At 43.5% G+C, this 24,786-nt stretch overlaps 1 protein-coding gene and 1 long non-coding RNA gene across 5 annotated transcripts in view; one reads left to right on the forward strand and one right to left on the reverse strand.

The window, feature by feature from the left end:
* The window catches only part of ARVCF (ARVCF delta catenin family member), a 595,983-nt gene that overhangs the window by 511,549 nt on the left and 59,648 nt on the right, over nucleotides 1–24,786 (forward strand). For all 4 annotated transcript variants that reach the window (XM_066603464.1, XM_066603465.1, XM_066603463.1 and 1 more), the window contains 2 exons: nucleotides 988–1,159; nucleotides 8,769–8,840. In XM_066603464.1, the coding sequence (XP_066459561.1) occupies nucleotides 988–1,159; nucleotides 8,769–8,840 (244 nt within the window). The remainder of the gene's footprint in view (nucleotides 1–987; nucleotides 1,160–8,768; nucleotides 8,841–24,786) is intronic.
* Nucleotides 19,387–24,786, reverse strand: part of LOC136627939 (uncharacterized) — a 134,873-nt gene continuing 129,473 nt past the window's right edge. Inside the window, exon 2 of the long non-coding RNA XR_010792832.1 lies at nucleotides 19,387–23,918. This is a non-coding gene — a long non-coding RNA (uncharacterized lncRNA). The remainder of the gene's footprint in view (nucleotides 23,919–24,786) is intronic.

A 24,786-nucleotide genomic window follows, 5' to 3' on the forward strand; every position in this document is an offset into this window, starting at 1 on the left:
AAATGACACAATTGCCAAAAAAATGAAAATCGTAATTTTTTACCTTCTGCTTTGCTTAGATTCATTCAAAACTGTGGGGTCAAAATACATAGTACACCCCTAAATGAATGCGATAAGGGGTCTAGTTTTCAAAATGAGGTCATTTGTGGGGGTTCTCCATTGTTTTGGCCACTCAAAGCTCTACAAGTGTGCTATGGGGCCTGAAACGCCTTCAAGCAAAAGCTCTGTTCTGAAAGCCATCGGCTGCTCCTTTCTGTTTTGGTCTTGTTGTGCTTCGAGACACAAGATTAGGGCCACAACGGATATGTTTATGAACACAAGTCAAAAAGGAGTATCCATTTTGGGTGCAAATCCTTATTATGTGCACTACAGAAAAAAAGCCTTTTAAGTTACAAATTCGCCAAAATATGAAATTTTATTTTTCCTCTTCTAAATTGCAGTAATTCCTGAAGAGAATCTGTGGGGTCAAAATACTAAAAAAACTCAGAAAAAAAAACCTGTAGTCTTTCCAATGTGCATTCAGCATAGAGTAAACAGATGGAAATATATATCTCATATAAAATTTGTACAGAATGTTTGCACATATTTGAGATATTGCAGTTGAAAATGTGAATGACTTTTTTTTTCTCAAAATGTTCCCAACTTTGGCGCTTTTAATAAATATACACAAATTCTATCGGTCTATTTTTACCACCTAAGTGAAGTACAACATGTGACTACAAAAATAATGTCAGAATTACTTGGATGTGCAAAACCTTTACAGAGTTATTCTATGTTAAAGGGGGACACGTCAGATTTCCAAAATTGGGCCTGGTCATTAAGGTGCAAACAGGCTTGGTCACTAAGGGGGTAGCCTGCCCACTTTGTATAAACATGACTTGGGTAGAGAGCTGTCTTTGTGTCTGGTGTAATAAATGAGTAAGCATTGAACTAAAGAATTCTGTGAAGTATGACATTTTTTCTTTTTCCCCCCATCTCTACTTCCAGTCTGTTGAAAACTGTGTGTGCATCATGCGCAACCTGTCATACCACGTCCACAAGGAGGTGCCGGGAGCAGACAGATTCCACGACATGGACAGCAATCTCCACAGTGGGATTGGTGGACAGCAAAAGAAAAAGAAAGATGATGCTGGTTGCTTTGGAGGCAAGAAGGCTAAAGGTAACTTGGGTGTGACCCATGCTGCTACCTGACACAAGCCAACCAGTTCAAGCACTTCTAATAATGTGTATTGCCTGCTGTGCTCTCAGGATTCTTGTAGCTGTTATGTACAGCTGGTCTCAGGATGGCCGGCCACGGCTGTCCCTTTCACCTCCACAATGTACTGACTCATACGTTTTATGGGCATTTTTAGATTTGTCTTGTCATGTAGTGTTTGAGAAGTCTGTAGGAGCAGAGCAGTTAGTCATAGACCTTTATGGAGCTGGTAATGGTCTATTAACAGGTAAGGTAAACAGCACTGCATAAATGATGGTCTGCCACTACCTCGTAATGTTATCGCCAAACCCCGGGCAAAGTCTGACTTGCTGAAACCTGCTTTGTATGTGTTTTCTAGAGGCAAGCTTCCAGCTCAGCCCCTAGCTTGCTGGGCTGTAGGCACGCTATGTATGACTCCCTGTCTGCCTGCTGGTCCCTCCTCGTTCTTATTAGAGAACTTTGAACTCCTAGGCCATAATAATCGGCTATGGTTTCTAGAGTTTGAGGTTGCATTACTGTGTCAGACTTGCCACTGCCTGGGTTATGACTTAATTTAACAAGTATGAAACACATCGCTATTTTTAACTTTTTGCTCTAGAATTCCCCAACACTTGATAAGTTTTAGTTTTAAAAATTACCATGTTTGCTAAAAAGCATACTAAATTACAAAATGGAGCTTTGTATTCTGCTCCATCATTCTGCAAAGTTGTATGTGAGAAATCCTTGGTCATTATGTGGAAACCAGTTGGAATGATATTGTATGTGAAGTCCTCAGCCATATTGGGTAGTTATAGATATTTGTGGCATCCATACATGTAAGGGCTCATGTCCACGGGCATTTTTCACCATATGATACGCGGTGAATGGAGTCAATGAAAGTCAATGGACTTTTATTGATCTATGCACATGTAAACAGTCTTGATGCGTACAAAAAATGGATTGTAGCATGCTCTATTTCTCTGCCTACCACGCAGCATGAGCCCTGTACATTTGTATAGGCAGCATATGCAATACATTGTGTATGGGTGGCATTCTCATACACAACCCCGCTATCAGAGTGGGGAATAAAAAAAACACACTGCGCATGACCGTGTGCGTGTGATACGAGGGCATGCAAAGTACACTCACAGCCATACGTGGTCTCTGCAGACAGATACCAGTAAAATCCTGTGGGGAGACCCGTGGCGTTTTACCATCGCACCGTGGACATTAGGCCTAAAGCAGTATGACCTCCTTCTCTAAATCTAGGTGTCTTTGCTAGCTAAACAGAATTCCTTTAAGTAGATGCTGGACACTTGACTGTGTTGGGTATGTCCCTGTAGCTATAATCCCAATGCACTGAAAGGCCGCCGGCAGCAAGGCAGACTCTACGTGGTGCTTGTCCCTCAGTTTACATTGGAGAAGATGAAAAGTCTCTGCTAACTGACTTGGCATACATGCCGGAACTATCCATGTGTTGAAATATGTATGTACAGCAAGTTTTGTTAACTTTTCAGCAGTGGTGCCAGATGTTCTCCTTAGTTGAACTTTTGTCTCATAATTGAATGTTGGCCTTATGGTCACTTCTAGCAACTATGGGCTAGCTATATTCACTGTATAGAAGGGTGGATGGATTTCGACAACAAACGCATTTAAAGGTGGAAGACCTTTCCAAATGATTTATTTGGAAAGGTTCTCCTTGACCCTTCCGGGTTCTCTTCTAATTTTTAGGTTTTGCAGCTTGAAGTGAGAGCTGGCCCTTCAGAAGCCTGTGTGATTGCAGAGCAAGGAAGCCACTGTCTGTCTGTCTGCCTTTTACTAATGCAGCATCTATAGCGTCTGTAGTACAGCTGCCATGATCTACCTTATTTTACTGGATCTGCCTGCTTTTCTCTCTTCCCCCTGTAATTCATCTTTCTTCTCTTGCTTTCCTGCTTATTAGAGGAGTGGTTTAATCAAGGTGAGTCAGTAGCTTCTTCTTTCTGCCTTATACTCCCTCCTTTTTCTTGGCTTTGATGTTTTGTAAAACATAAAATATATGTTTTGCTCAGTTACTCAATTTCATTTCAAAGTGTGTGATACAACATTTGGCTCCATATTGTCCTGACCTGTAATATATCCTACATTGCCCAACTATGATTTATTAAAGGTGTTGGTTCATGAAGGCAGCTCCTTGTTAAATATAAGCTGTCCCAGTGATAACCTGAACGCTGGAGGTCTGGTTTCTCTAACCCTCATTAATCAGCTGGATAGATAGAGGTTAGAGATTTCTAGAACTTGTCCTGCAGCAGTCTAAAGAGCAGCTCTGGCTCCTATAAGCGTTTCTGAGCAGAAGACCCCCTCTTATGACACCCATGCTGCGTAATATGGCATATGGATAGGAATTGTGTTAAGACAATCACTTCTTTACTCTTCAAGCTATAGCAGCCCGTAACAGCCTCATGGGTATTAAACCAGTCTATGAAAGCTATGTAATCTTGCTCTGTGTGAAGGTACAAGTAGGTTGATGGTTGAACGGTTGATATTTTTGCCATTGCAGATTTTAGTCTATATTGGCTGATAGACGTTAAAACTGGCCATAAGTTTTCAGTGACACTGGGTGATAGACGAAAATTCTTTCTGGGACCATATGTTTCAAGGAAAGCTCTTTCATCTGATTACGAAGAGTTCAGCTTCTTTCCATATAGTGATTGCCTGTTACCGGTTGACTTCATTGGTTGAAAATTAACAAGTTGTTGTTTAACAAAAGTTTAGGTTGAAATCGTCCACTTTAATTAACTTTGGTCTGCATAGGGCTACCTATCATACGCAGTGAAAATTCGCCCGTGCACAGAAGCCCTAAGGGCACCCTTAAGTAAGACCTGTTACCTAAACTTGAAAGTCTTTTTTTTTTTTTCTCTTTTTATTATTTTTCCCGTTTCTCTGTAACAACCCACAAACGTACACGGTTGTAGTTTTTGGGAATCCAGACACTTTTAGGTTTTGTCTTCCTGGCGGCTTCACATTCTGAATAAAGCCGCACTAATTAATGCTTAGCGATCTAGTACTACTGCTTTAATTGCTCTTTTAATCTGAGTGTGAGAACTCCTGTTCAGGCTGGACTGATACTGTGGGGCTTGCTAGGAGGATGAAATCAGGCAGGTGCTGGCTGACTTGTCCAGAAAAGTTAGAGGGTTCACCCAGTGATATGGGGCTCTTTTTTTAGTCCCAATAAGTAAAAAAACAACTCCCCCACGCCCCTTCCTCCCTTGTGTGGTTGTGTACTGTGGGGAGAATCATTGAGTTGTAAAATATAAAAAAGATATTGAAATATGATGGGTCTTCTATAAGGGGATGAATCTTTATGTTGACTCTTTTCCTAGAAATTAAGATATAAATGGTATCTTACATTTGGATGTAAAATTCCATTTAAAGGGTTTGTAGCAGAAAATCAAGCTAACCCATCCAGAGGATAGGTGTTAACTTTCTGTTTAGTGGAGAATGGGACTCCCATGTTCCGCTCACCTGTCACTGTGGAAGTGGCTTCTTTCCCCGCAGTGACGTCACTCTGATGGAGCGCTAGCAACACATGCGCTGTCAGTGCTCCATTCATTTCAATGGGGCTGACGTAAATACCCGAACAGGTGCACCACCCGGGCTCTTGCAAGTCCCATTGAAAGTGAGTGGAATGTTGGTGTACTTACATGACCAGCACTCCGTTCAGTCCTGTCCTCCCTTCTGGGGGTGCAGCAACCCCACCGTGTGGAAGATAGGGAATGTGGACGCCTGTTGACATTGGTGGGGGGTATTAGTGGGAAAACACCCACTGATCAGCAAGTTATCCCCTATCCTGTGGATAGGGGATAACGTAATATTCTAGTACGACATCCTTTTAATCATCGTAGCTGTCATCATTACACTGACTGTACTGTGCAAAGCAAATCTGATTCACTTGTGTTCCACTCTTGCTGTGTCCATTAGGTTGGTCTTTTTGTTCACTTTTGTTAAAAAAACAAAACAAACTTTGATCTGTCAGTCTCTGCTTTGTTACACTGTATGACATATGTGATATGATCAGTTTTCTGTTTGTTAACCACATGTACTCTTGTTGAATGGATTAGGAAAGAAAAATAAAGATCAATCATTAATCCGTATAAGGTCCTTTTTAAGCTGCCTAAATTCTCAGACAAGCAAACTCCAATTGACACATGTTGTTTGGTGCTCGATTAATTGCCTTTTACACAAGCCAACAGAAGCTGTAGGGCTCTGTTCACACCGGCATCATGAGACTCCAATTTTTCTCTGATCTATGACAAATCTCATCAGTCATGGCCTTCTTACATGGGACGATTATCGTTCATATTGCCATGCTCCCATGGGAATGTAGACAATAATCATCCATTGTAAACTCATGCAGCGACTGAACGACTGTCTGCTGACTGTGAATGCAAGCGGGCGAGAGGAGACCGCTCCTCGGCCCGCTCTGCCTCCTTTCCTGCAGTGCTCTGAGTGATGACAGTGATACTCGCTGCTGTGTAACAGCGCAGGAGCGAGTATCACTAGGACGAACTGCTGGGCATTGCTTGCTTTACAGCTTGTCCCATGTAAAGACCATTAAGATCAGTTTCAATGCTTTCTGGTGAGTTTTTTTTTTTTGCTTTGTTTTTGTGTGTGCCTGCGTGTAGAGATGGTCAACTTTTATCTAATGTCTATGACTAGCTTTAACCTTCACAATCTAGTGTACAGACCCGTTCTGACGATCTCCCAGCAGTAGACTCCACTCTTCCCAATTAAATAACGATGCATGCTCTAACTACTGTATGTTGGCACTTTTGCTATGATCCGTTTTTATATCGAATAAAGCGAAGCCTGCACAGTGACTTTGGCCACAACACTGGCCATGTGGACTAAGATTTCAGTGTAGCCCTGTGATATCTTAACCTAATTGAAATAAATGTGGCTGATATTATGACTTGCAAGTTGCTGGATTTGTTTGGCTGAGTATCACGATCGTGGTAACTTGTGAGTAACAGTACCCACATTGACTTAAACAGTAACTAAACAGTTCAAAGCATTACTCAGGGCGAAGATAAACAGACTTCACAAATGTTATATGGACGGACCCAAATGGTTGCTGCAGCAATGAATACTGTTCTTTACATGCATGTATGACTAGTAGCCAGTCACTGACCACAGCGGTGACATGCAAATACTCCCTGTTGCTATCGCTTAAGATAAAAAGCCCTTGTTGCACATTTACGCTGAAGTATAATGGGCAAACTGTATTGAAATATGTTAATAAAAATATTCTTAATCCTTCTCCTGTGATAAAGTTGAAAGCACATATTCACACAGTTACCGTTCAAGGAATGTGTAATATAGTAGATGCTATAGAAGTGTCAGCTTTACAGTTTCTAAAACCTGCTCTTGTATTTCCATCTCGTTTGTTCTCGTATAGACCTATATTAGTGCAATGTCCTGTCATTCATCTTCGTTTTGTCCTGCATCGCACCCGTGGTGATTTGACGTGCTTTGTGGTTCTATCAACAAGCTAGGTTCTCTGAGAAGGCGCTCTGTAAATGTTCAGATACCTCCTCGGCCCCCCAAATCCATGTAGAATAATACAAGGAGATTGAAGACCAATGGTAGGGGGGAATGTAGCAAAAACCATGTTGGGCCACTTACACAGTGTGCTTTCAGTTGCACCCCATTCGCTTGGGTTTCTGTCTTGCATGCCAAAAACCATGTCGAGACGGAAACCTGTGTGGAGCCATCGCCTTTCATTTGTGAAGCAGAGACCTCTTTCGTCTTGGTTTCAAAAGGTCTACATCCATATCTGTCTTTTTAGCTGGAGAGAAAAGTGTGAAACGACCTGTAACGGAGACCATAGATGTCTTTGTTCCACAAATTAAAGGCTATGGTTCTATCTTGTTTTTGGCATTTGAGATGGAGAATGGGGGCGCAGCAAAAAGCACAATGCGAAAGTATTTTTTTGGTCACTTTCACACGGCCAAGAAAATCACGAGTTTCATGGCCCGATATCTTGCTTGGCCATGTTGGGCACAGTTTTGGGCTGTAATGCATTATTATAGACCTAGGCTTGCCTAAACAGAGGCTGTGATTTCAGTGTGTTTTTTTTCAGTATTTGTTCTTTAGCAATTTGATTGTTCCTTTTATTTAGTTAGTTTCACACAACTCCATTGTTCAACTGCTTTTCATCCACAAAGCACCACACTGCCCTACATTGCTTCACTCATCTCAATCCACCACCCAGCCTGCGCTCTCTGCTCCGCTAATAAAACCAGATTGAGCGCCCCTTTAACTTGAACCTCTCACCCGCCTCCAAAACTTCTCCAGAGCAGCACCGGTCCTCTGGAATGCACTGCCCAAAACTATCCAGGCAATCCCTGACACACAAAACTTCAGGTGTGCTCTAAAAACGCACCTCTTCAGGGAGGCATACCATATCCTCTAAACCAAACCCCTCTTTACCCCCCCTGATAACATGCTCCCTGTCCTACAGACTGCATTCCCTGCTAGCCTCCGTCAACCACCCCCTGCAGTCATACCAATTCAGCCACTATACGGCCCAATTTAACTATTGTCTGTGTGTATAGCACCTCTCACTCACCATCTCGCCATACCACGCACATCTCTAGTCCCTTTACCTTCTGTATCCCCCCATTATTTATATTATGTAAGCTCGTTGGGGCAGCTCCTCACCCCTGCTATTTTTATCAATTGATTACTACATGTAACCGTGGTCTTGTTTTATTTCCCCTGTCTTGTAAGCGCTGTGGAATATGTTGACCCCATATAAGTAAATATTATTATTATTATTAGTGTGTTGCGAGATGCACAAATTTTGCTTGAATATAAACCCCATTCTTTTGAATGGAGCCATATATACATGATCTTTTTTTTTTTTTTTTCATCCAGAATTGTGATGCTGGAAAAATAATATTGGCGTGTCCTATCTTTGGGTGTTTCCTAAGAATCCCTCGCCCATTGGCTTCAATGGGGATGGAAAACGCATCGCACAGAGTGCAATGTGCACGCAAGTGCAATGCGAGATTTCCCATCAAAAATGATGTGAAGCACTTATTCGCAACTGTACTGAAGTGATGGTAGTCATTTTTGACACAAACACTTCGTACCCGCAGGTACATCACACATTCCCAAGGGCATTATCGGGCCAAGTTGCACGGCCCGATACCTCGCTCGGCCATGTTAGGCACAGTTTTGGGAGCCAATGCATTACTCTACACCCAGGCTTGCCTAAACAGAGGCTGTGATTTTAGTGTTTTTTCAGTTCTTGGTTCTTAAAGCAATTTGATGGTTCTTTTTATTTATCCATTTAGTTTCACACAACTCAATGTTCTACTGCCCTTCATGCCTTCTATTTCTTATGTTTGTGTCCATGCAAGATGTCATAAATATCTGCCGTACCATGAGGGGATTGAGTTGAGAAATGAGTGCATGCGTAATGTTCAGCTATAAAAGACCTGGAAAACTATTGAAATTGAATGAATTGAATTGTAATTTGCTTTTCGGTGTATACATCCCTGTGGGTTTGCTCTGCTCAGCCAAATAACACACAGCTTCTTGCTTGCAGGAAAAAAGAACGGCGACATGGATAAGAACTTTGACACTCTTGACTTGCCAAAACGGTCTGAATCTGCAAAAGGTAACATATTGCTTTTGGTGGTGGTTTTCACCCTCTTTAGTTTACCCAAGGTTAGTCTGTGTTGGCCAAGAGTGAACCACCTATAGCATATTCACCTAAGGCCAATTTCCCACAATGGCATTTATACACCCGATATACTAGCCGGTGTCCCAGACTGACCGCAGGTCTACTGGCCTTATTGATGGGGTGACGCATGCATTACTTGTACATATGATAATGTTTTGCATATGACTAAACTTCTGTTCTGACCCTGTTGTATTCACAATGAGCAAATGATTAGGTTGTAGTGTTTGAGCTCTGGAGAACATTTTGGGAATGATCATAAGCGGGACTCGCTCTCAGGTTTATTTATCCTGATTGCATTGTTGATCAGAGAGAACATAGAAGCTCTTTCCTCATTGCTCCAGTTTGTTTGTGCAGATTACAATATGCCTGTTGTGTACGAAGTGGCTCTCAAGAGACCCCGCACCAGGTATTGAACTCATTTGTTGAACGCTTCCTTTCTGGTACATTATCCGTTTTGATTGTGTTTTCATGGTTGTGTCTACAAATCTTCATTGCTCCCATGCAAGATTAGAGGGACACCAGTGGGTTGAATTGGGAAAACTTACTTTTGTCTTTTCATTTCGGTAGTGATAAGCCAGAATATAATTATTAGTCACTGGACTTCTGGGAAATCCTTAGACACTAATACAAAGTGATAAACTGGGGTGCAGACACATAGTCCTTTGTCTCTTATGGGAGCTGCTGCTTTGTACTAGTCCTACAGCCCACGCAGAATTGTTGCTGCTTGGTACATTCACACCATGCCCTGCTTGTACCTCACTTTGATATGTAGCTGTGCTTCGTGCACTGTGCACCCAGGGCAATCGATCAATCTCCATGCAGACAGTAAGTGCTGGCTGACCTCAGAATCTTTTAGTATTGATTTTCTGAGGCCAACAACAGCTTGTATTGCAGACCACGACTTGCAGAAACTACATGTATTAAGACATCTACTTATACATTACTGGAACGCCAAAGTCAAAAGTCTAAATCTTTAAATAGTGTTTGTATTTTTATTTTCTTAGCTCGTAAACATACACAGTCTTGCAAGAAATGCTCTTACATATTTCATCTTGAAGGTTTAAAAAAATTCTAGCAGTGTGGATAACTTTTTTTTTTTTCCTTTAAATGTTTTAATTAACAATATGGTTCTTAAACATTTAGGGCATGTGTTAACAGTGAAAACAGACACTGCAGGGCAGCTTCAAGATGCGTAATATTGAGCATATACATCCAAAACCAAAAAGTTGGAGAAAAAAGAGAAAAATATAAATGAACCTTTTGTGTTGCCAAATACAATATTTGCATCGATAGAGAGGTGATAACTAGAAGAGGCACAAGTCAGAGGGGTTGTCGGAGTTATAATTTTTACCCATTTAGATAAAGATTACATAAGTCTATTCTCTTTTTCCTCTCCCTGCTGTGTCCAGCCCTGCAGCTTTGAGTGTCACCTGTGACTTACTTTTTACAGGCTGCAGCAGCCTGTACGTGGGACATCTCAGGCTGCTGCAGCATGTAATCACAGAGCTCAGCGCTTGATTGCTCAGGTCTGTGATTGACTACAACAGGGATCTAGTGTAGTTCAGCTCATGCTGTCCATTTTCTAGCAAGTTTATCCATTTTCTTAGCCTATTTGACTTGGGTCCATATCATAGTCCACTAAGTTCAATGGGACAACAAAGCCTTCAGTTAAAATTTTGTGTTCAAAATAGGCTGATATATGATTCCTTGGATGAAGCTAATTTCAGTCTAGACAACCTGTGCACCAGTTTGATTTGAGTGATATTTTTTTCCCTTTTACACTTGGAGGGTATTGTTAATCAGAGTACCCCTTATGGAAGCTTCTTGGGCTAACAAGACACTGCTTTGGCTAGGAGGAGGACTGCAGTGTGAAAATATAAATTGAGGTCCGACTCTTGCAGTTTGGTTACAATATAATTGAGTATTGCTTCATATAACTTCCACTGGAATGGGGTGAATATGGAAGAGGCATAATGAAATTCTAAAAAGGTACAGCCATGATTGGACCAGAAGGATAAAATGACACCGTATAGTAAGGCAGACAAAGACAGAGAATTAAGCAAAGATTCGTTCTAGAGTAGCTATTAAGGGGAGAGGAAAATGGGGTGTAGCCTTTATTAAATTCAATCCAGGAATCCGAAGGACATATATCCCTCCATAGCAATCAACGTCCCAATTATTTCCGTTGAGGTCTTGTCTGTGTGCAGTGGTACGATATAAAGGATTAATTTTAACTCGTTAATTTTTGAAGAATTTGGGAACGGATAAGTGATGGGGGCATATAGCTATTAACAATGCATACTGTATGACCAAGAAAAGGTCCCAACAATATAACCTTTTGGAGCAGTTATTACCTGGTTTGCTTGGAAAGGGAAACTGTTCTTTTAAGAGAATTGCAAACCCTTTAACCTTTCTAGTGTTGGTGAAAATAAAAGGTTTTGGGTATGAAATAAAAATCTGAGCTCAGATGATTCAGAAAAATGGGTCTCCTGAAGCCATAATGCATCAGGTCTACTTTATTAAACGGAGGAGGGCCTTTGATTATATGGAGTTAAAGCTTTGAATGTTATGAGAACATTTTACACATGGGGATAGATGAAGGTGATGCATAGTGAAGCATCTGGTCTGAACAGCACAATGAGAACTATAACTCGTGTACGAAACAAGGGGAATGGAATTGCCTCAATATGAAAGACATGAACTATTGCAGAATGACATTTCAGCAAATTAGAAACATGGTAAACAGAATGCAGTGATACAGGAAATACATCTCTTCACAGGTATGTGGTAGAGACGCGTCCAAACTATGGATCCGAGTCACGGTCAGCAATTATAAAATTAAACAAACTATTACAGTATAATGTAATCAAATGAGGGAAAGAACAGGGAACACCATGTCCACTCACTAGGATATAGTGGAATGTATATCTATAGAGTAGGGAAGTGATGGGCAGGACTAAAGCATCCTATTAGTCCAAACTAAATTTTCTCACGATGCAACCGTGCTACAAATTGCATCTATTCGAACCCCATGCTTTCCAATGCGTTCCTTCACATTAGTGATGTTTTGTAGGCTGCTACATTGTGAGGAGAAATCACAATCGCGGTTTTCGTGCATTGCGATGCAACTTTTACAGTAGGAACTCCTACTGTTTGTCCCTAAAAGAAACCCTAGCTGCATTAAAAAAAAATTACCTAACGGGTGCTGTCCACTCTGTCACACCTCTCCTGCCGAAGCTACGGCACATTTGTTTGCAGTCTTCAGCCAGTGCTTTCTGGTCAGGCAGTTCAAAAATCCTGCCTCCAGGAAGCGCTGGTTCTGATTGGCTGAGCCATGGTGCTCGAGAACCAATCACAGACATTCAATGCGCTTGGCTGAACCGTGCATGATGTTCAAGGCACACAGAGAACCCCAACAGTAGTGAATCTGAGATCATTGTAGTGCACTTGTCAAGGGGCGAAGAGATCAAGGTCTCAAACGGGTAGCGGGATAGACATCCGCAAACAATTGAGCCACTAGCTCTTTTAAATGTTGTGTAGTAACGCCGAGCTGGGGCTATCGAATGCACCATGTGGTTCTCAGCCTCATGCAAGAGAGGTGGGTGATGCCAGAAGTGACCTTGAAGCTACCTGCAATTTCGCAGCCTTCACCCATTAAGGACCAAGTACTGTAAATTTACGGCACTTGGTCCCGGGCTTTAAACCCAGCCGATTGATTGCACGGGCTTTAACCCCTTAGTGACCAAGCCTGTTTGCGCCTTAATGACCAGGCCAAATTTTGCAAATCTGACATGTGTCACTTTAACATGGAAAAACACCAGAAAGGTTTTGCATATGCAAGCGATTCTGACATTGTTTTTTCGCCACATGTTGTGCTTCATTTAGGCGGAAAAAATAGACCGATAGAAATTGTGTTTATTTATTAAAAGCGCCAAAATTGGGAAAATTTTGAAAAAATCGTCATTTTTTCACATTTCCAACTGCAATATCTTAAATATGTGCAAACATAATATAGAAATTTTTGCTAAGATTTATATTTCCACCCGTTTACTTTATTTTGGGCGCACATTGGAAAAACTTTCGTTTTTTTTTAACTATTTAGGAGACGTACAAATTTAACATTACTTTTTAGCATTTTGAGGAACACTTTGTTTTCCTATACCAAGCCGAGATTGGAAAGGCTCATGAGTGTCAGAATAATAGATACCCCCCCCAAATGACCTCATTTTAAAAACTACACCCCTTAATGTATTCACTGAGGGGTGTCATGAGTATTTTGACCCCACAGTTTTTTTTCAGGAATTAATTCAATTTAGAGGAGAAAAAGTAAAATTTCATATTTTTGCAAATCTGTCATTTTAAAGACATATTTTTTTCCTATAGTTTACATGAAAATCAGGATTTACACCCCAAAATGGATACCCCTATTTCTCCCGTGTTCAGAAATATACCCATTGTGGCCCTATTGTTATATCTGAGTCCACAACGGGGCCCAAAATGAAAGGAGTAGTCAGTGTCTTTCAAAACAGAAATTTTGCTTGAAGTCCTTTTAGGCCCCATAGCACACATGTAGAGTTCTTGAGCGCCCAAAACCATAGAAAACCCCCACAAATGACCCCATTTTGAAAACTAGACCCCTTAAGGAATTTATCTAGGGGTGTACTGCATATTTTGACCCCACAGTTTTTGAATGAATTCAAACCAAGCAAAAGGAAAAAATTGTGATTTTCGTTTTTTCGGCAATTCTGTCATTTTAAAAACAGCTTTTTTTGTACAGCACACATATGAAGGAAGACTTGCACCCAAAAATGGATACCCCTGTTTGTCCCGTGTTCAGAGACATACCCATTGTGGCCCTAATCTTATGTCTGGATACACAACGGAGCCCAAAATGAAAGGAGCGACCGGTGGCTTTCGGAACACAAATTTTGCTTGAAGTCCTTTTAGGCCCCATTGCCCACTTGTAGAGTTCTTGAGCGCCCAAAACCATAGAGAACCCCCACAAATGATCCCATTTTGAAAACTAGACTCCTTAACGAATTTATCTAGGGGTGTACTGCGCATTTTGACCCCACAGTTTTTGAATAAATTCAAGCAAAGCAAAAGGAAAAAATTTGGATTTTTGTTTTTTTGGCAATTCTGTCATTTTAAAAACAGCTTTTTTTGTACAGCACACATATGAAGGAAGACTTACACCCCAAAATGGATACCCCTGTTTGTGCTGTTTTCAGAAATATACCCATTGTGGCCCTAATCTTATGTCCGCATGCACAACGGGGCCCAAAATAAAAGGAGTAATCGGTGGCTTTCAGAACATAGATTTTGCTTGAAGTCCTTTTAGGCCCCATTGCCCACTTGTAGAGTTCTTGAGCGCCCAAAACCATAGAGAACCCCCACAAATGACCCCATTTTGAAAACTAGACCCCTTAACGAATTTATCTAGGGATGTACTGCATATTTTGACCCCACAGTTTTTGAATAAATTCAAGCAAAGCAAAAGGAAAAAAATTGGATTTTCATTTTTTGGGCTATTGTGTCAATTTAAAAACAGTTTTTTTTGTACAGCACACATATAAATGAAGGCTTTCACCCCAAAATGGATACCCCTGTTTGTCCCGTGTTCAGAAACATACCCATTGTGGCCCTAATAGACTTACAGGACCCATGGCTAGGCCTACAATGAAAGGAATACCCGTTGGATTTCAGGGTACCACTGAATAAATTTCAGGCCCCATTGCCCACTTATAGAGCCATTGAGCGGCCAAAACTATAAAGAACCCCCTCAAATGACCCCATTTTGAAAACTAGACCCCTTAACGAATTCATCTAGGGGTGTACTGCATATTTTGACCCCACAGTATTTGAATGAATCTAAGCAAAGCAGAAGGAAAAAGTTACGATTTTCAATTTTTTTGGCAATTTTTTCAATTTAAAAACAGTTTTTTTGTACAGTGTACATAGGAATGAAGACGTTCACCCCAAAATGGATACCCCCGTTTGTCCCGAGTTCAGAAACATACCCATTGTGGCCCTAATCTACTTACAGGACGCATGGCAAGGCCTATAAAGGACGGAACACCTGTTGGATTTTAGGGCACAACTGAATAAATTCCAGGCCCCATTGCTTATTTGTACAGAATAAAGATTGACTCCCTAAAAATTCCCCCCCTCCCCCTCCACGCCCTTTTTGGCGTTCGCAAATCTTAGATAAAAGTAAAAATGTGAACTGTGTAGTATTTCCGAAGACAGGGGTAATTACATAGGCTGGTTGGAATGGGCCCATGGGGCAATAAAACCGGGTATCCCCCCCCCCCCCCTCTCATGCTTTTTGGGGGTATTTCATGACCTCAGTGGCGGGTATGGGGTGTAAAAAGTGGCGTTCCGTGAGTCTCCGTAAGCTTGATGAGGTGCGGCGGTCTCACACAGAAGGCGCTCAACAAGGTGCTCCTGGAACTGCAGGAAAGCGAGCGTTCCCGGGGCTTCTTGTAAAATACGTATCACAGGTAGCGGTCTGAATAACGCCGGGCTCACGCGGGTGCAGGCGGAATCCGCTTGCGGAGGCCCACAGCGGATCCCATCTGTGAGCCCGGCTGTGACCCTGCGTACGGCTGCGTAATGTACTGCGCATAACTGCCTACTCACACAGGCGGTCATGCACAGTACACCTTTGTTTGTATTTCCCGCACCATCGCTTAGCGATGACGCGGGTACCCGCAGCCCGTATACAATGTAGTTGCGTATGGGCAGCGGGTATATCCGCGACCATGGAGCACAATGGGCTCTATGTTGCCGATATCCGCAGTAAAATAGAACCTGCTGCGTTCTCTTTTCTGCGAGTGGATTACGCAATTCCGACCCGCTAATGTGAGCGGAATTGTGTAATCCAATGCGATTGATCTGCGTATTACCACGGATCAGACGCATGCGGAATCCGTAATTCCTATCCGGTCATGTGAGACCGGCCTAAGGTAGATCGCTACCTTTTTATCACTTGACCGGGGACCGCTCAACGAGGCCACCCGTCACTGCTCCAGGCACTCTGTGACCGTTGGTCGCTGGGAGCAAGGAGATTTTAAGTTTCCTGGGCTCCCTGACTGCTGCGCATGTGTCCGGCTTTTTGCCGGCAATCGCATGTGCAGAATCCTGGAAGGTCCACGGAGGAAGATCGCGTCGGGATTCAAATACGCAGGCCTCCGGTAAAAAGATTCATCTCCTCTCACCGATCGCATCAGTGAGGGGAGATGAAACTTCAAATTTTTTTTTTTACTTTTACGTGATCGCCATTATTGGATAATGGCGAACATGTGACCAGGAACCGCTCACCGCGGACCCCCATTAAATCTCCATGCTCTTGGCTACGTTTTGTAGCCAGGAGCAGGGAGAATTTAAATTATCCTGGCAATCCACAGCTTTTGCGCATGCGCCCGCCATTTTGGCGACGGGCGCGTGTGCAGAAGCTGTGGTAAGGTCCGCGGATAAATCTGGGGGCCTTAGGTACGTACTTTCATCCTCCCTCACGGATATGATCCATGAGGGGAGATGAAACGTACACTTTTTAAACTTTTAAAAAATTTTTTTACTTTTTTTTTTTTTTACTTTTTTACACTTTTTTTTCACTTTACATGATCACTGTCATCCATTGGACGACAGTGATCATGTCCCCGGTATAATCTCTCTGCTCCTAGCTACACATGGCAGCCAGAAGCAGAGGGATTTTAAATTCCCCGGGGCTCGAGCCCGTCTGTGCACGCGCCCGATGTCAATCATCGGGCGCGCATGCGCAGACGGGGATTCGGGTCCCGGGACATCGGGACACCGCTGAGGACTGGGGGTGAGTATTTTCACCTCCCCTCATGGATCCGATCCATGAGGGGAGGTGAAACTGACTTTTTTAAAACTTTTTTTTAACTTTTTCGCGATCGCCGCTAACCATTGGATAACGGCGATCGCGGTACCGGGGACCGCTCACCGCAGTCCCCGCTGACATCTCCTGCCTCCCGGCTACCTACAGGAGCCGGGAGCCAGGAGATTTTAAATCTCCCGCGCCGCCGGGCCTTCTGCGCATGCGGCTGACGTAATGCCGCCTGGCGCGCATGCGCAGAAGACCGGCTTCGGGCCCCGGAGCGGCAGGAGAGCGGGGAGCAGCGTGCCAGACCTCGGTGAGTAATTTCAGCTGCTCCGATGGATCCGATCCATCAGAGCAGCTGAATCTTTAACTTTTATGTACTTTTATTTACTTTTTTTGCGATCGGCGCTATCCATTGCATAGCGCCGATCGCAATGCCGGGGGGGGGCTCCGAACAGCCCGGGATGACAGCTCCATGCTGTCAGCTACCTGCGGACACCGACAGCATGGAGCTGTCACGTCCACAGCCCGAGGGGCACTATTCTCTGCAGGAAGCATGTTTTTACGTCCTCAGAGAATAGAGCCCACTTCGGGAGGACGTAAAAACACTATGGGCTGGTCGTTAAGGGGTTAATCCCCCACCGTATTTTTACAATCAGAAGCAGGTCGGGTTGTCAGCTGTTAGTCACAGCTGAGAACCCCGAGGGGGAGGGAGAAGTGTTTTTTAACCCCTTCTGCCTTCTCCTTTCTTAATGAGCGCTAAGTGTTTTTTCCACTGTGCGAGCCGGCGGTCATGTGACCGCCAGGTTCACCTGGCACAGCAGAGCCTCAGCGTCTCAGCAGACCCTGATCATCTCTATTAGTGACTATTGTCACTACAGGGGATGTTTTTCCCTGTAACTGGGGCTCTTATGGATGCCCCAGTCACAGTGGAAGAGTGTCAAATAAAAAAAAATTTACATAAAGAAGTAAATAATTACAAACATAAATTACAGAATAAAAGAAAAATATATACATAAAAAATAACCCCAAACCGTCGCCATATGCGCCCTGTAATCCCAAACCATACATATATATCAAAACGTCCGAAACAAAATGAGGAACCTGTTCCCATACTTTATTTTAGGGTAAATATAATAATTAAAAAGAAAAACTATAAATGGTAAAACAAAAGTTTATTTTTTTAGCTTTACTCCCAAATAAAACTAAAAAACGGAAAAAAGGTCAGTGAAAAAGATATTTAAAAAAATAGCCCTTTATGTCACAGAAAAAAAACACAGCAAAAATAATTTTGGTAGCCTAAGAAAAAAATAGAGCAGTTAAACCACCCCATGGGAAAAATCCCTAAAAAGTTTCTGGTCCTTAAGGTACAAAACAGCCTTTAATCTATAAACCGTTTAATCGGACTAAAAGTAGTGGTTTGTCCATGGCCGGTACTCAGCTCAGCAAGGTATGTTAGACAAACGTATTCTCATCAGTGTCTCCAAGCAGTCTATTTAAGGGGGTGGTTCGGGGTTTTGTACAAGACTAATATTCAAGGTGAGAGAGGATAGATAAGCTATAGAATCTTAGAAGACCAGGCAAAAATTAAAGCTTTGCCTTTCAAAGTTATAATTTGCCACGTTAAAGGGGTTGTCCCGCGGCAGCAAGTGGGTCTATACACTTCTGTATGGCCATAATAATGCACTTTGTAATGTACATTGTGCATTAATTATGAGCCATACAGAAGTTATAAAAAGTTTTATACTTACCTGCTCCGTTGCTGGCGTCCTCGTCTCCATGGTGCCGACTAATTTTCGCCCTCCGATGGCCAAATTAGCCGCGCTTGCGCAGTCCGGGTCTTCTCCTCTTCTCTATGGGGCTCCGTGTAGCTCCGCCCCGTCACGTGCCGATTCCAGCCAATCAGGAGGCTGGAATCGGCAGTGGACCGCACAGAAGCCCTGCGGTCCACGAAGACAGAGGATCCCGGCGGCCATCTTCAGCAGGTGAGTATGAAGACGCCGGACCGCCGGGATTCAGGTAAGCGCTGTGCGGGTGGTTTTTTTAACCCCTGCATCGGGGTTGTCTCGCGCCGAACGGGGGGGGGGGTTTAAAAAAAAAAAAACCCGTTTCGGCGCGGGACATCTCCTTTAAGAGGTTTTATAAAAATGTGTATGCCTAAAATCACTTGGGATGGTGAGAAGTCCTAATGTGGGGAGGCTCTTGACAGCTAACTAAATGGAAATGGTGGTCTGGGGGTGTCAGAACTCTTATTGTGTACAGTTCTATCATATTTTATACAATATTGTAGATGGACGTGTGGACCTGACATGGCAGCAGGGCTGGCTGCATAGCTTTGCAGCTGCTGTCCTGTTGCCTCTGTAGTGCAGATTTTCTTTGCAGCTTGTCTCCCTGCCATTCACTTGCACTGACCTCTGTTAAGCCCCTTTTACATGGGACGACTGTGAGGTACTGAAGCGCTCGACTGCTGTTCCAGTGATGATCACTCTTGTACTTTCACAGGAGCAAGGATCGCACAGTGAGTGCAGGCAGTGTGCTGGATTACGGTTTCTCCAGCAGGCTTTTGGGGTATTTTGTCGCTTCCAAATTGAGTATCGTGTGCACACATCATCGAACCAGAATCAGACACTAATGTTGGTCTAAAACTGGGAGAGTCTCTACCATGTGTAGAGGCTCAGGCTTTTTATTATAACACATGACAACCGCCCTTCAATGGGCGTGCAACAGATTACATCAGTAACATATAAAATTCTCATTTGTCGGATCATACAGAATCCCCCACCTCTCTGCCCACCCCCTCCAAGTGTTGAGGTGGTATGGACTTCGTCCTCTAGCTGAAGTCATCTCCGTGTAGTGATGACTCATTGTTTACCTAGCTTCAGGATGAGGAGTGGAAGGGGGCTAGACAAACACTCAGTATTAAACACAGGATATACACAGAGACTATGGCCCTTAACTCTTAGAAGCTGGTTGTGCAACTTGTGTAACTTCTATGTACTTAACTAACATTAGATCAGACATCCATTGTCTAGCAAATACTATGATTAGATTGTGTGTGTGTCCTTTAAACTCCTCAGAGCTGAAAGTCATTACAATAGCAAAATACATTTGGGTTATATACAAATAGCGATAGACATTTTATACTAAATAATTATCATGTCTATCACAATCCCCCCTTAAAATGTCTATCCTCTAATTCTTTATCTAATTTTCACAGTCTTCTGCGCATGAGCCTATAACCGGAGCGCGTTGAAGGTTCGTTTTAGGGTCTTCAAGGGGGTGTAGGACTTGTCCACTCCTTCTGGGGATGCATTCAGCAAACTCATGGTGGAAGCGGCTTTTCCAGCATCAGTTTCACAGGTCTCTCTGACACAGGGGATAACACAGCAGACTAGAACAGAAAAGGTAACCATCAGTTCACATACAACAGCGACGCCCGTCTGTGCCAGGATCCTTTACCACCCGCTCATCCATGGCGAGTGCTGGTCCCAAAAGTTAGCTCTTTTTAGTTAGTGTGGTCAGCTTCTTAATAGCAACTGCGTCTTTACCCGCGGGTCACGTGTCGTCTAGGATGTAGGTACAACAAGTCTCCCCTATCACCTTACAGACACTCCCCTTTTTAGCTAAAGTCATATCTAAAGTCACTCTATTTTAAAAAAAGTCATAGTCGAGGTAGGTCCTATTGGTCGACTAGTCCCTATAAGGCGTCTCTAGTATAATTTATAAACCACTGCTAATTATAATAAACATAATTAATCCAGTCAACGTTTATTTACCCTAATGATCAGGAAAATGGACTCGAATCTAGTTTTAACTTGGTCTCTAATTTTTAAAACTCGTCAGGTACCCCCCTTGGCTATCCTATGACGTCAATGTACACGTGTAGATCAAAACTACCACCAGGGGTCTCTCTTCTCGCTCTAGCATAATGTTACAATACTAGTAGCGTGAACAGGTACGCACGGCGTGGGACTCCCTAATCTTCACCCACACCAATGTCCCTCCTGGAGATAGTCCTAATGGTGAACACGTCCAAGTCGCCTCACCCTTGCGTCAGGGCTTTCCCACTGCCCGTAAGTCCCTACTCCTAGGAGGGGGGGGGATCCCTACCTTACCTCAGAGGGAGGCCATGGATTCCCTGGGCTCATTTCCGGGCATCCATACCCTCTATCTGTACAAGTTAACACCCCACAGGGTGTGCCCTCGCCGGAACCTAAGGTCTTCTGCACTATCCCTAGGCAAATGGGAATTCCACTGACAATCCATCTTAGGAGATCGGGGCAGGCACAGTACTAGTACATTTCTCCTTTTTCTTTGGTAGCGCATGTGGTTGGCATTATCGGAACTGGCTCTTCATCTTTTTCAAACAAGGGAAACGTTGGTGTCTGACAGGATGTGGAGGAGCATAAGGGCTTTACTAAGGCACACTCCCCTGTCCAATTACCCTCCAGGCGGGTCCTCTACCTCATGTCTCCACAAAGCCAGTAAACGTCTCCTAAGGACTGGACCTGATTCTGCATCTATTCCCCTCCTATCATACTGTAGGAGGAGCAATACCCGTTGGTGAGTTCCCCAAAAATCTCCCTCCACCCTGCCTATTTGCCTGGCAGGTGTAGTTTCCAGGGTAGTCAGTAATACTCTCTCCGGTGCAAACACTTAAGTAGTTATAGAGTATTCCTTCTTTCATTTCTCACGGACAGTGAAATTAGCGGAAATGTTCGTGAAGAGACTAATAAACCCCTCTTCAGCATCTACAGGGAGATTTAGGGGGACCATCCCCGAGTGTAGTCGGGCACTACCGCACACGCAACAGTTAGACTTGTTGCTCCTGTTAGCATTGTACCTCATCAACTCCAACCAGAGATTCTGGTCAGAGTAGCCAGTCGCTACTGTCAAGGTGTCCTCAAAGGTAGGGTCAGCTATGATCATCATGTTCGTCAAGGTCTTTATCTTACGGCGGAGGGGGTTAATTATGGGCACGGGACTAAGTGAAGGCTTCCATTCGGCTGCATCTACCATATCCCTTATTTTAAACTTCCCTAAGGGATCTATCCTCCCGTACCGGTATGTCCCCAGACTATAAGTCTCCCCGTCCCCCGGGCTTGGATCTCCCATGGTTAATGTAAAAACTGCATTAAAACCAAGCAACATACTAAGTTCAGCCTTCCAATACCTGCTGTCCTTATTATTCTCAAGGAGGGTTATACGACTAATTAGGGATTTCCCGCTCCTATTTTTCTTATTTAAGGCACTTCGCGGTTTATAGGACTAGTCTGTTCCTGCGTTCCATCCCACTAATCCCCAATAACGGCAGTCTTCTCCCCAGACGTTATCAGTGGCGCAAACATATTGTATTCCCCGGGTATATAAGTCATATAACCAGCTGGACTGAGCTAAATCTGGCCTGCGGTGGGATCTTGCGCCTAGACACGGGACCACAGTACAATAGTCGAAGGAATATGCAGCTACTTGAGCATTGGACGAGTTATACTAGAAGGTAACCATACCCCCATATTCTTCCGACTAAGGATTCCAGTTGCCACCCTCCTCTCTCACTAGCCCTAACCAGAGTAACGTCTTTGGCACAACTAAGACTGGTCTCCCGGATCTGAAGCTTTCTTACAGTATGAGCGTGGATCCATGTAAGTCTTTCGGCTAGTTTCACAGCTGTGGCAGTAGTCAGAAGCACCTGGTAGGGGCCATCAAATCGGGGCTCAGGAGGGTGCTTCCTGGGGAACTTCTTGACGCACACCCAATCCCCAGGCTGCAAGATATGTGTCCCAGTGTCTGCCTCTGAGTCTGGAAGAGAACACCTGTGCATAGGCTTTGGTTAGTTCTTTAACAACGGAAATCACATACTCAGTCAACACATCAGATTGTAATTGTAACCACTGAGGATAGTAACGACCTAGCCTTGGGGCTAGCTCAAACAATCTCATAGGGAGATAATGTATAATCCCCCCTGGGTTCATATCTAACACTGTATAAGGCTATTGGATGACAGTCTTTCCAAAGTGGCGTCATTTTTAAGTATCTTACTTTTTAGCGTGCCACTACGTCTCTCCACCTTTCCACTACTCTAAAGATGGTAGAGTATGTAAAAGGCCTGGGATACACCCAGAGCAGACATGACATGTTACATTCACCTGCGAAGTTTATACCTCTGTCTGACTCTGAATCACTTCTGGTACCCCATATTCACAGTTTACCTCGTTCATGAGCTTCTTTGCGGTTACCTACTTGTTTACCTTGGTAACAGGGTCGGCCTCCAACCTGCAAAGATATCAACAACAACAAGCACGTAGTCATACTTCCCAACAAGTGGGAGCTGAACGTAGTCAATTTGCAATCCCTGAAATGGGTAGTGTGGTCCCGGCAAGTGTGATGTGGCAAATTTACTTCTGCCCTGACTTACCCATGGCATAGATCATGCTAAACCGGACAAATGATGCAGCAGCTACAGAGAACCCAGAAGTCGCCCAACCTCTTTCAAGCGTCGTCGTCATTACTGCTTTACTAGGTGGGTCTTTGCGTCCATCAGCTGGGCCATCATGGGATACAGGAACCGTGGTGGGCAAGTGCTGTTGACCGTTCACCACACGCTGTCCTGTTTCTGCTGCTCCCATATTAGTCCATTTATTCTTTTCTTCCTTGCTGGCTTGTAACTGTAAAAGTCTTTTAACATATCAAAGTCCAAATTTTTGTCAATGTCCAAAGTTTTTTACCACTGACTCATGCTGTCAGTATCTTTCTTCTTTCTTCCACGGCTTGAGGGCCGCTGCCTTTGCTGCGCTGTCAGCGAGGGTGTCGTCTCTCGCCTCTCCAGTGTAGGAATCGGTGCGAACTCTCAACTTTGTCAGGTAGAAGTAGGGCCTCCATGCGACTCTGTACCGTTGCACCATTCTCAATTGGTTGTCCTGCTAAGGTAAAAAACTGTCTGGCCTTCCATATTGGGCCGTAATCATGAGCTATGCCAAATGCATACCAGGAGTCAGTGTAAAGGATTGCCGGTCTTACCTCTCGCCACTCTACACGCCTCAGTGAGGGCCTTCCATTCCGCTTATTGTACTGTGACATGCGGAGGCAGAGCTTCTGCTTCTAGGACATCTTGTTGTGTGACCACTGCATATCCGATGTGGAGTCATCAATCCTCACCCTGGTACCATCTGCAAAAAGCTCAACATATGCATTATCAACAGGGGTTCTGGTAACTGTTTGCATATCTGCAGTTTCTTACTGTATTAGTACTAAATAATCGTGCTGATGTTCTATTTCACATGGCTCGGAATCTTGTAGCACAAAATCATTTATTTATTTTTTTTTCAAACCCAATAGCTGATCTACAACACCTAGATCATCTATGACCCAGATCACCTATGCCTCCCCCCTTTTGAACCGCAATACTCAATGGAAAAAGAGTCATTGCGTTCAAACTAGTAAACCAAGAGGCACAAAAACAAGCACTTTGTAGGTCAAGGTGACATTGTATGCAGCGAAGTCTGAGCGAAAATCTCCTTACAAAAAAATTTTTTTTTTTTTTTTTTTTCCCTCTCAGGTCGCAGTTAGCAATTTTTAACACAAGGGGGCGCCACACGATTCAAATTTTACGTCACCCAGTGTAATAGTATTTCAGGGTATGGCCAGCGTTTAGCTTTTACTCTCCTGTCGGAATATAATTATAGCTTCAGTGTAAACTGACACTAGAATATACAAAAGACTTAAAGAAAAACTAAAGAATACGGATGAATTAACATCCTACTCTGGGCAATTCAGTCCCTCTTTCTTCACATAAAAAGTAAAATTACTTCACCAAATTGCATGAAAAAGTTTGCTGGGTGACTATAGGGAAATTATTTCATCTGTAGGAGCCTTCCGTAACATCATCTGTCTGAGCATCCATTGGAGAAGCGGGCAGTGGAAAACAGAGCCCCTGGGAACATGAGAGAGCGTCCCCTGTCATGTATTCCCGGCCTCTGCCCCCCATGCATCAACTCCAATCTTCCATGCACTATAAACCAGCTTAGTCGTCTACTA

The sequence above is a fragment of the Eleutherodactylus coqui genome, chromosome 5 (genome assembly GCF_035609145.1).
Source record: "Eleutherodactylus coqui strain aEleCoq1 chromosome 5, aEleCoq1.hap1, whole genome shotgun sequence".
In the NCBI taxonomy this organism is placed as follows: Eukaryota; Metazoa; Chordata; class Amphibia; order Anura; family Eleutherodactylidae; genus Eleutherodactylus; species Eleutherodactylus coqui.